Source organism: Dipodomys ordii, unplaced genomic scaffold, assembly GCF_000151885.1.
Source record: "Dipodomys ordii isolate 6190 unplaced genomic scaffold, Dord_2.0 Scaffold57, whole genome shotgun sequence".
In the NCBI taxonomy this organism is placed as follows: Eukaryota; Metazoa; Chordata; class Mammalia; order Rodentia; family Heteromyidae; genus Dipodomys; species Dipodomys ordii.
Window position 1 is genome coordinate 882,467 of NW_012267273.1, and position 11,704 is coordinate 894,170.

At 38.3% G+C, this 11,704-nt stretch overlaps 1 protein-coding gene across 1 annotated transcript in view; it reads left to right on the top strand.

Moving 5' to 3' along the window:
- Exo1 (exonuclease 1) overlaps positions 1 to 11,704 on the top strand; it is a 40,095-nt gene that overhangs the window by 7,620 nt on the left and 20,771 nt on the right. The window contains exons 6-9 of the mRNA XM_013021760.1: positions 1,678 to 1,890; positions 3,971 to 4,158; positions 4,852 to 4,948; positions 7,081 to 7,306. Of these exons, the coding sequence (XP_012877214.1) occupies positions 1,678 to 1,890; positions 3,971 to 4,158; positions 4,852 to 4,948; positions 7,081 to 7,306 (724 nt within the window). The remainder of the gene's footprint in view (positions 1 to 1,677; positions 1,891 to 3,970; positions 4,159 to 4,851; positions 4,949 to 7,080; positions 7,307 to 11,704) is intronic.

Consider the following 11,704-nt stretch of genomic DNA (forward strand, 5'->3'; position numbering starts at 1 on the left):
ATATCCTTAGTCTATAATTTTTTTAGTAGCACACTTAAAATTTTACTTTTTTAAAATGTTGATACAAGCCGGGCACTGGTGGCTCACACCTGTAATGCTAGCTCCTCAGGAGGCTGAGATCTGAGAATCACAGTTCAAAGCCAGCCCTGGCAAGAACATCCATGAGACTCTTAGCTCCACTTAACCAACAGAAAACTGGAAGTGGTGCTGTGGCTCAAGAAGTAGAGTGCTTGCCTTGAGCTGAAGAGCTGAGGGACAGTGCCCAGGCCCAGAGTTAAAGCAAAAAAAAAAAAAAAAATGATGATACATACCTTATACTTTTCAATTATGTTAGGCAAATTAATGGATTTATTTACCAATGGAATGTTATATAGATACTTAGATTATTTATAAAATTGTAACAGAGCTAAGCCCCAATAGTTGCCACCTATAATACTAGCTACTTTTTGTTTTGTTTTTAAACCAGCTCTAGCAAGTTTTATTAAAGAAGAATTATGTACTATTAATTTTCTCCAATATGTTCCGGCATGCTTCTAATGATATCAGAATCACCTGTATCAATGATAGCCAGTGTATATTCTGTAGTATTTCTCACATGCCATGTCCGGTTCAATATTATTGCCAGTGTAGTGATGGATACCAGTTTTGGCAAACAGAATGGTATTCTATTTCAGATTTCCTCAAGGCTGGGCAGTTGTGGGCAAGGATAACCGATTTCCTTTGCTAGAGTCTGCTGGTAACCCAGCACATACTTTCCACCTTTCATAACAAGTTGGAGGCTAGATTTGATCAACTCTAGAGACTTTTGGTCTTCTGTGTGGCCACCATCTTCCTGTCTTAAATGCGAGAAGGCTCCCAACTGGAAGCAGCTGCCAAGATGGCTAGATGGAGAGAAAGAATCCTAGCTAAGAGGCTGAGATCCAAACAATTAAGTTTCAAAGCCAGTCTGGGCAGAAAGGATACTAGTTTTCTATCTCTAAAATAACCAGCAGTAATACTGGGTGTGTGATTTAGATGGTAGCTCACCATTGAAGCAAGCAAGCTGAGTATATGCAAAGCCCTAAGTTCAAACCTTCATACTACCAAAATAAATAAAAACTATATGGAAACTCTAGTATGATAATAAGAGGAGAAATTAAGATATGAAACTGTAGTATTAATAGCTATAATATTTATTGTGTCCATACGTTCATAGCTGACTAGAAGTATCCATATCAAGAGGTTAATAGGGAGTAACTGATCTGATAGTGAGACATGACAGTTTCTGCTTTTTTCTTGAGTTTCAATGTATCCCAGTGTTCATGCCATAAATGTGTATTAGTTCATTAATGAGGAAAGGTTACCTTAAAATGTCAAATAAGATATAGCAAAGTGCTTTTTGTATGTATTACTATTTCTTATCATGACAGCTCTACAGTGAAGGTAGACAGGTGGAAGAAGGGCTTTATTTATCCTACTTGGGACACTCAGATCCTGGCTGTATCCCTTGTAAGTCTAGCTCTGTGCTTCAGTTTACTTGCAGATTTCATAGTAATCAAGCTGCCTGTCTATGCCTCCTAGATCTCAGTGCTCTTTTCAGAAAGAGAAAATTTTCTTAGGATTATTAACTGTTGATTAGATAATGATGAACGAAAGTGACCTCTCTATAAATATTAACAATTTCATCTCTTTTTGAAGGTGATTTTAAAAATGGACCAGTTTGGAAATGGCCTAGAGATTGATCAGGCTCGGCTAGGAATGTGCAAGCAGCTTGGAGATGTATTCACTGAAGAGAAATTCCGTTACATGTGTATACTTTCAGGCTGTGACTACCTCTCATCTCTGCGTGGAATTGGACTGGCAAAGGCATGCAAAGTACTGAGACTGGCTAACAATCCAGATATTGTAAAGGTAAGAGTGACTTACCAGAGCTACCAATTTCTGAAGCATTCAGATGTTTAGGTGATAAACTTTAATACTCCGTGATATAAAAAGTCTGTGTTAATGCTATTAAAAGGAGAAAAATGACAAAAATGCTACAACTTTGCTTTTAACAACCAATAAATGTTGCAAGGACAATTTTTTCAACAGCTAACAAATTCATGGTAATTTTTAAAATAAAGACTAGATTTAAGGACAAAAGAACTGGGATAGAATTAATGCTAAGCTCAGAATCTTGTGATTTTTGTCCTATTGTCGGGTAGTAGCAGTTCTCAAATATTTTGGTGTAAGAATTCCTATTATCTTAAAAGCTGATTGTAGGCCCAGAGATCAAGCCCCAGGACCAGCAAAGAAAAAAAAAAAGCTTATTTTAATAATTTTTTATGCATATCATAGGTAATTATATTCACTAAATTAGAAATTAAAATAAAGTTTAAATTAACTCACTTAAACTTAAGAATAAACATATACTTTAACATAAACTATACACTTGCATGAAAATAACCATATTTTTCAAAACTTAAAATTTATCAGAGGAGTTATACATTTACTGCACATCAAACATGACTTCATAAAGACTGCAAGATTCTCCTGTATATTTCCATTCATCTCATTTGATATCAGCTAGTACAGATCCACTGGGGAACTCAAACATTACCAGAGTTTCTCTGGTACCTTTACCTTAAAAGGAAAAAAAGTAATAAAGCTTATTCTCCACCTCCCTTTGATAGTTTTCTTAAAACGTTTAAAGTTACAGAGGAGAAACTTCATATTCTATTTCCAAGAGTACAGAGTACTCAACATGGGTTTTCAGGGATAAATGTAGTGAGTGTAATTGAACTCTAGGTTATAGATATAGGCCCAGAAGGGAGTCAAGAAATAGGGTTCACTAGTCTGTGGTCTCTAGAACTTCCCTTTGTCTGTGAGTGTAATATAGTTACGTGTTGCTTAATGATGGGGTTGTGTTACACAGATTATGATGGTGCGGTATAGTCTATGGGGCCATATTTGTATAGCACTCTGTTACAGATCAAAACATTGTGCAATCAGTGACTGGGTGATGTTTAGTATTCCAGCCGTAAGAGACCATCGTAACAGAAATTAGAATGTTGACTTTTAAAAATAGGATCTAACCAAGTGTAGTGGCTCATGCCTAGCAATAGGGGGCATAGCAGTTTGAGGCATGTCTGGATAAAAAGTGAGATCCCCCTCTCACCTACTAAAGCTGGGTGTGGTGGTTTGAATTTGTAATCCCAGCTATGTGGAAGACATAAGTGGGAAGACATAATCACAGGCTAAGTTTAGGCTAGGTCAAAATATGAGATACTATTTGAAAAAGAAAGCAAAGAGGGAGAGAGCATTTGCCTAGCAAGCGCTAAGTCCTGAATTAAAAACCCAGTACTATCAAAAAAAACAAAAACTAAGATTTTGTTTTGTTTTGTTTTTAGGTTTCATATTTATTTTTTGTTTTCCGGATTTAATAGACCTTGAGGATGAATTATATACTTTTATGTCATGGTTAGAAACAAACTTAATGCTTGGTTGAATTTGGGTCTTTTGGGTTAATAAGAGAAACACCAAAAAATGAGAATTTAAAATGCTATGATATGGGTGTTTGCTGATACCGGTTTTTTTTTTTTAGTTGTGTGTGCATGTATATGTATATGTATACATATATGTATATGTAGTTATGTGTGTGAATGTCCTGGAACTTTGAGTTATTTCTTTGGTTTTGTTTCTTTTGGTTGTTTTGCTCAAGGCTAACACTCTACCACTTGAATTATACCTTCACTTCTGGAGGTGAGAGGTAAGTATCTCATGAACTTTCCTACCAAAATGGCTTCAAACATTGGTCCCCAGATCTGTTTCCTGAGAAGCTAGGATTACAAGCATGAGCCACTGGTGCCTGACTAATGAAAGTAATTTTTTATGTTGATAAAAGCAATTTGGTTTTTATGGTCGCTGCTCATTCTCCTCTAATGTGAAAGTGTTAATCTTGAGGTTGATGCATCTTTAATTGCAGATGAAATATTTTTATATCCATTATTAGGTTATCAAGAAAATTGGCCAGTATCTCAAGATGAATATAACAGTACCAGAGGACTACATCGAAGGATTTATTCGAGCCAATAATACTTTCCTTTATCAGCTAGTTTTTGATCCTGTCCAAAGGAAACTTGTCCCTCTGAACGCCTATGAAGATGACGTTGATCCTGAAACACTAAGTTACGCTGGGAAGTATCCTTTGTGAACCACTGTGGTTGAACTTTATGCTTCTTTATTCATTAGTAGTAGTGGTGGTGGACAAAATCATTATATTTCTAAGGATACTGGTAGTAAAAACTTGCAGATTATTTTTTGCTTCTCTGTCATAGTAAAAATACCATGATTGCTCATTTAAATTATCTTGCTAGTGAAATTTTAGACTAGGTTTTTGTAAACCTGAGGCTTACCTGCTGAGCATGTAATGACTTTGACTGACTTGACAGGTACAGTCACTAGGTCATTTACTTATGGTGCACATTCCCAAGGTGGCATGTGAGAGAACTCCTTGTGGTATGGAGGGGTGTACTGGGCAGGTGAATGCACCATTGAAAGAATGCCTTCCCATGGCCTTCATGGCCAGTGGCCTTGGGAAGGACTCAGAGCTCTTAGTTACTTAAGTGGTAGCCAGGACTTTTTTCCTATCTCCCTTTGAAGAGGAGAAAGTGGTGACCCAGGGCTTTGTGTCACAAGTTGGCCAACTCCTGCAAGGATACATAGAGACAGCAAACTATACCTGTCGTTTATAATAGTACTTATGTAAGTAAGACTTCTTTAAATCCTCAACTTCTTAAGATCTTCTCTTGACAATAGAAAATAATTTTTTATTTTAGTACAGTAACATTTGGTTGTCAACAAAGACATTTTTCCTTAATCTTACCAACCTAGGTATGTGGATGATGCAGTAGCTCTTCAAATAGCACTTGGAAATAAAGATATAAATACTTTTGAACAGATCGATGACTACAATCCAGACATTACTACGGTAATATTTTAAGTACTGGTATAGAAAAGCATTTTTTAGTTATATGTGATTTAAAGCAAATCTTCATTTACTAAGTATTTTTGAAACGTTCTGTGTCCATGCTCTGTGCAAGCACACATTGGAAACAGCCTCATCTTAGGGAAATTATCTCTCTGAAAATGTAGATATACCAGTTACTATCAAAACTTTAGATTTGAGCTTTTTATATGGCTATACCAAGTATTGGTCCTCTTTTTTTCTTTGTCTCACTCCATTCAGGTGTGGTGACATTGGGCATTATTAAAGTCCAAGCCTCAAAGCACTACCCTTGAAGAAAAATTTACAAACTTTTTGTTTTTGTTTTTGTTTTTGCCAGTCCTGGGGCTTGAACTCAGGGCCTAGAGTCTGTCCCTGAGCCTCTTTGTGCTCAAGACTAGCATTCTACCACTTGCACACTACCACTAGCCACGGCACCACTCCCAGGTTTTTCTGTTTATGTGGTACTGAGGAATTGTACCCAGACCTTCATGCATGCTAGGCAAGCACTCTACCACTATGCCACATTCCCAGCCCACAAACTTCTTTACTGATTGCTAACAGGAAATATTTAGTGAGCATTCTGGACATATATCTTTGAAATCATTTCTGTTTTCTATGTTTTCTATTTGTATATGTTCCTTACGATGCTGTCTCTTAATATTTCTTAATTTTTGTCTCTTTAATATTTCTGTTGATCTTTTCTGTTCGCATTTCTTTTTTAAGGCCTTTAATTATCCCATTTATGCAGAGATCCTATATGTCTCTACCTCCGTCTTTACCCTGTCGACCAGCTTTGTACTTCTTATTGTCTTTTGGGTTTCCACATCAGTAGTTTCCTGTAACGCCAAATCTATCTGTACACAAAGCCGAACATGTCGAGTCCCTTTAAGATTTCTGTCATTGAAGCCGGGCGCTGGTGGCTCACGCCTGTAATCCTAGCTACTCAGGAGGCTGAGATCTGAGGATCACGGTTCAAAGCCAGCCCGGGCAGGAAAGACCATGAGACTCCTATCTCCAATAAACCACCAGAAAACCGGAAGTGGCGCTGTAGCTCAAGTGGTAGAGCGCTCGCCTTGAGCTGAGGAGCTGAGGGAAACCCCCAAGCCCAAAAGTCAAGCCCCACGACCGACCAAAAAAAAAAAAAAAAAGATTTCAGTCATTGGGGCTGGGAAGATGGCTCAGTGGTAGAGCGCTTGCCTTGCATGCCTGAGGCCCTGGGTTCAATTCTTCAGCACCACATAAGCAAAATGAAAAAAGCCGGAAGTGGCACTGTGGCTCAAGTGGTAGAGCGCTAGCCTTGAGCTGTAGAGCTGAGGGACAGTGCCCAGGCCCAGAGTTCAGGCCCCACAACCGGACCCAAAAAAAAAAAAGATTTCTGTCATTTTTCTTTTGGTACACTTCTTTTTTTGGGGGGCGGGGAGGTGGTTGGTTGTGGGGCTTGAACTCTGGGCCCAGGCGCTGTCCCTCAGCTCTTCAGCTCAAGGCTAGTGCTCTACCACTTGAGCCACAGCACCACTTCCGGCTTTTTTTCTTTTTGCTTATGTGGTGCTGAGGAATTGAACCCTGAGCCTCATGCATGCAAGGCAAGCACTCTACCACTGAGCCACCTTCCCAGCCCCGTATTTTTCTTTATTAGATATGAACTACAAAGCGAAGTGCCAGTGTCTCATGCCTCTAATACTAGCTACTCAGGAGGCTGAGATTTGAGGGTCACAGTCCAAAGCCAGCCAGGGCAGGAAAGTTCATAAGGCTCACCTCCAAACTTAACTACCAAAAAAAGCTGAAAGTAGAGCTGGGCCTCAAGTGGTAGAAAGCTAGTCTTGAGCAAAAGAAAGAGCTCAGGACTGGCATCAAATAATAAAAGAGAAAGGAAGGAAGGAAGGAAATGAACCGAACCCAAACAAGGTGGATTAACTTTCATTATATGAGGAACCAACCTAGGAATGTATGACATGTTTCATAGGAAACTATAGGTTTAGTAAAGTTGAAGATTACAGTACAGATACTTCAAGAATTTTTTAGAGTAATTTAAATATATTTGAAACTTTTGTTGATATAAAGGGAAATTTGTTGATATTCTCCTTCAAGTAACCTTTTTCTTTATACTTTTCTAGGCTGCCCATTGCAGAAGTAATAGTTGGAATGAGAAGGCATGTCCAAAGTTACCTGCTGGAAGTAGCATTTGGCATAAGAATTATTGCCCCAGACTTGAGCCGAGTAATGCTTTAGATGCTACACAGTTGAAGGAAAAGCCAAGTACCTTAGGCATTAAACAAGTTATTAGTACCAAAGGATTAAGTCTTCCAAGGAAGTCATCTATGGTGAAAAGACCACGAAGTGGTAGGTATTGCATTATTGGTCATATTTAAATCATTGACAAACCTAAAGTCACTGAGATATTCTACTAGAAGTTTTAGCTCTTAGCTTTAGGCCTTAGATTTAGTGTCTCTTTGTAGCTGAGGCTGGCTTCAAACTTAGGTTTTCCTGCCTCTGCCTGAGTAGCAATTAATAGAGTATGTCATTATGCTCAACTGCTATGATCCATTTTATATTGATTTTTTATTTTCTTCTTTAGTTGGTTGTAGGGCTTGATCTCTGGGCCTAGGTGCAGTCCCTGAGCTCTTTTGCTCAAGGCTAGCACTTTACTACTTTGAGCAACAGCTCTACTTCCAGTTTTTTAATGATTAATTGGAAATAAGAGTCTCATGGGGACTTTTCTGCCCAGGCTGGCTTTGAACCACAATCCTCAGATCTCAGCCTCCTAACTAGCTAGGATTACATGTGTGAGCCATTGGTGCCTGGCTTTTGCATTGATTTTTCAAAAAAAAATTTTTTTTTATTAGCGTACATAATTTGTACAAGGAACATTTCATTGTGATATTTCCATATATATATTAAACATATTCCAATCATACTCATTCTATTCACCCTTACTCTCCTCACCCTTATATTGAGTTTAATTTATATGTATATGAGGTGAGGGAAGGGATCATGACCTATTCCCTTGTACTTGGCAATCCATTTGTTAAAGCATCTGAGTGCTTTAGCAGAGTTATGGAAACACAGCTAACCATGTTAAGTGTGAGTCTCTTTTGATCTCTTTAATAGTCTGTAATGTTATTCTCTCCATTGTTCTTTGCATCAAACACACTCTTGATAACTATAGCTTTATAGTCCTTGAAACCAGGTAGTGTAAGTCCCCTCGGATTGTTTTGGCTATTCCTGTTTCCGTCTAAGTTTTACAATTAGCTTGTCAGTTTAAAAACAAAGGCTGTGTGTATCTAGTTGAAGCTATAGATCAGTTTGTAGAAAGCTGTCATCTTAGCAATACTGAGCATTTTGATCTGTTCCAGTCTTCAGTGCTCTGTCGTTCTCAGTTTGCAGATCTTGTACATCTGTTGTCAAACGTAGTCTTACAATTTTTTATTGGTATTATAAAGATAATGTACAGAGGGGTTACAGTTACATACGTCAGGAAAATAGTACATTTGTTTCTGGACAGTGTCACCCTTTCTCTTTCCCAATTTTTCTCCCTCATCCTCACCTACAAGTTGTATAGTTCATTTTCAGCATAACATCAGTGAATACCATTGCTGCAATTATTTACCCTTTGTCCATTTCTGTACTTCCCCTTACATTCCCAAAGACATATAAACAAACAGAACAAAAGAACAAAAACAGCAAAAAAGAAAAAAAATCCTTGTTTCCCTTTCCTGTAGTTCATTTCAATAAATATTATTTTGTATGGTCAGATGCACATACGCATTGAAACATATTTTTAAGTTTCTGATTGTTTGATGCTTTTGTAAAGTATTTTCTTTCTCTCTCTTTTTTTTCTTTTTCCATGGGGCTTGAACTCTAGGCCTGGGCGTTGTCCCTCAGCTCTTCAGCTCAAGGCAAGCGCTCTACCACTTGAGCCACAATGCCACTTCCGGTTTTCTGGTGGTTAATTGGAGATAAAGAGTCTCACAGACTTTCCTGCACAGGCTGGCTTTGAACCACAATCCTCAGATCTCAGTCTCCTGAGTAGCTAGGATTACAGGTGTGAGCCACCGGTGCCCCTCAGTATTTTCATTTTTATTTTGATTTCCAGTTTTTTATTTGTAGTATACTGAAATGTAGTTGATTTTTATATGCAAATCTTAAATTTTGCTACCTTGCTGAAATTATACATCAGTTTGGTTATTTCCTGTAGTCTGTGAGGTTTTTCCAATGGATGATCATGTCACCTGTGAATAGTTCTCCTCTTCCAATTAAGATCTTTTATTTCATTTTCTTCACTAAAACGTCCAATAAAATGTTGAACAGAATGCTGACAGTGGAGCACTAAGGACTGAGAATAAGAGACTTTGACCATAGAAAATAATTGTCTCTTTTATTCTCTTATTTCTTTTCCTCTGCTATCTGACAACAAAAGCAAAACAAAGCCCTTTGCAAAATTTAAGTAAATACTTACTTTTTTAAAAAGTTAAGTAGTGGGGCTGGGAAGGTGGCTCAGTGGTAGAGTGCTTGCCTTGCATGCATGAGGCCCTGAGTTCGATTCCTAAGTACCACATAAGCAGAAAAAGCCGGAAGTGGGGCTGATGTTCAAGTGGTAGAGTGCTAGCCTTCAGCTGGAGAGCTGAGGGACAGAACCCAGGCCCAGAGTTCAGGCCTCACAACCAACGAAAAAAAAAGTTAAGTAGTTGTACAAAATGATATCAATTCAGTGGGTCAGATTATGAGTATAGTGCGTTGTGATTGGTGTCATCCCTTCTATTTGTCTCCTCATCTTTCCTAGTAGTACTTACATTTTTAAGCTGGGTATAGGCTATACATCTTTGCCCAAAATGTTTTGTTTTATTGTGAATGTAAATCTTTTTTGTGACAGTATCTCTGAACTTTTATTGGTTCATATGAAACAGAAGGATACTTCCTATTTTATGAATTCTGTAATGTAACAAAACATACAAAAATACTTGGTTAGCCGGGTGCTGGTGGCTCATGCCTATAATCCTACCTACTCAGGAGGTTGAGATGAGGATTATGTTCAAAGGCAGCCTGGGCAGGAAAGTCTATGAGACTATTTCCAATTAATCACCAGGAAACTGAAAGTGGCGCTGTGGCTCAAGTGGTAGAGTGCTAGCCTTGAACTGAAGAGCTGAGGGACAGTTGCCCAGGCCCAGAGTTAAAGCCCCATGACTGACCCCCCACACACACACACACAAAAAATACTTGGTATACTTGATACCTTCTAGTTCCTTCATTTTCTTCCTCTACTATTAAGATAAACTATTTGTTTTATGTAGCAGGCTCCTCTAGTAAGTTTTTTATGTCAAGTAGTCTTATAACAACCATTTAGCAATGGACATGCATGCTTACACATGTGCACACAGAAAACCTCAAAATATTGGTATAATTTCAGTCTATTTTTAGATATTGCTGATATTTATAAATAGCCACTGTGACCCTCCTAAATTTCTCTCCCAAGCTCAATGATATTCTTTATTTATTGAGGCTGTGCTTTGGACTCACATAGTTTTTTAGTGATTGTATAACTGTAACAGTGAGTGTTCATTCTTTTTTGCTCTAGAATATGTCAAGTATTCCCAGTTGTAATATTCTTTCTGTCCATCATCCAGACACTGTTGTATCTCTGCAAAGTAAGAGTATATTAGCTTCTATTACCCTTATGCAGTATTCTGAGTTTGTAATTGAATTCTTCAGTTTGATGTTAAGGTAGGCGTGGTTATATTTTGAAACTTAAGTGGTGGTTGGTCATCCCTATTGCGGTAATCTTTAAAGTATAGGAGGCTAGGATGTGGCTTAGTGTAGAGTGCTTGAAGCATGCATGAAATCCTGGGTTCGATTCCTCAGTACTACATAAACAGAAAAAGCTGGAAGTGGTGCTGTGACTCAGGTGCTATCCTTGAGCAAAAGAAGCTCAGAGACAGTGCCTGGGCCCTGAGTTCAAGCCCCAGGACTGGCAAAAGAAGAAAAAGAAAGAGAGAGAGAGAAAGAGAGAGAGAGAGAGAGAAAGAGTATAGAAATCTAGAACTGACTTATTTTCAGACTAACTACAGTAGTTGTCCAATTTGTTGCGTATCCAGGTTGCTAATGTGCAGTCACTACAGCTTGTTATGTTATATAAATCTACTAGGATGGTATGAGAGATACTGAGATGTTTTCTGAATTCAAAATATTCCCAGCTTAAAGAATTTCTCTAGATCACTACACGAACAACCTTCCTGTAACAAAGTGAGATCAGTCTGGTGTGGCTGCCTCTTGGAAAAGCCTTGCTGGGGATCCTAGAATTTGTGTTGTTCTGTGGGTTTTTTTTTTTTTTGGTTGTTGTTATTAGTTTTTCTTTTGAAGGACCCTGAGACCCCTGCATCGTAAATAGATTAAACTTTTGGCAGAGATGAAAATGTTTCTCTGTTTCTAAGTTTTTAGTGCTGGGGTCATGTCTGACGTGGTGCAGTACCTGCCTAGCAAGTGTAAGGCCCTGAGTTAAAGGAAGAAAAAGAGGGAGGGAGGGAGGGAGAGAGGAAGGGAAGGAAGGGAGGGAGGGAGGGATGGAAAGATCTTTTAAAAGTTGAGGGCTTTTTGTACCTCCAGCCTAATTTGACTAACTTGTTAAAGATTATACCAGCGTAATCTCTATGGTTTATCACTGTAGTAGAAGCTTTTCAGGCTCTGAAAATTTGTTGAACTAATTTAAAGCATCTTACCTGTGTCTTTGTCTCTCTCAGGCTTTAA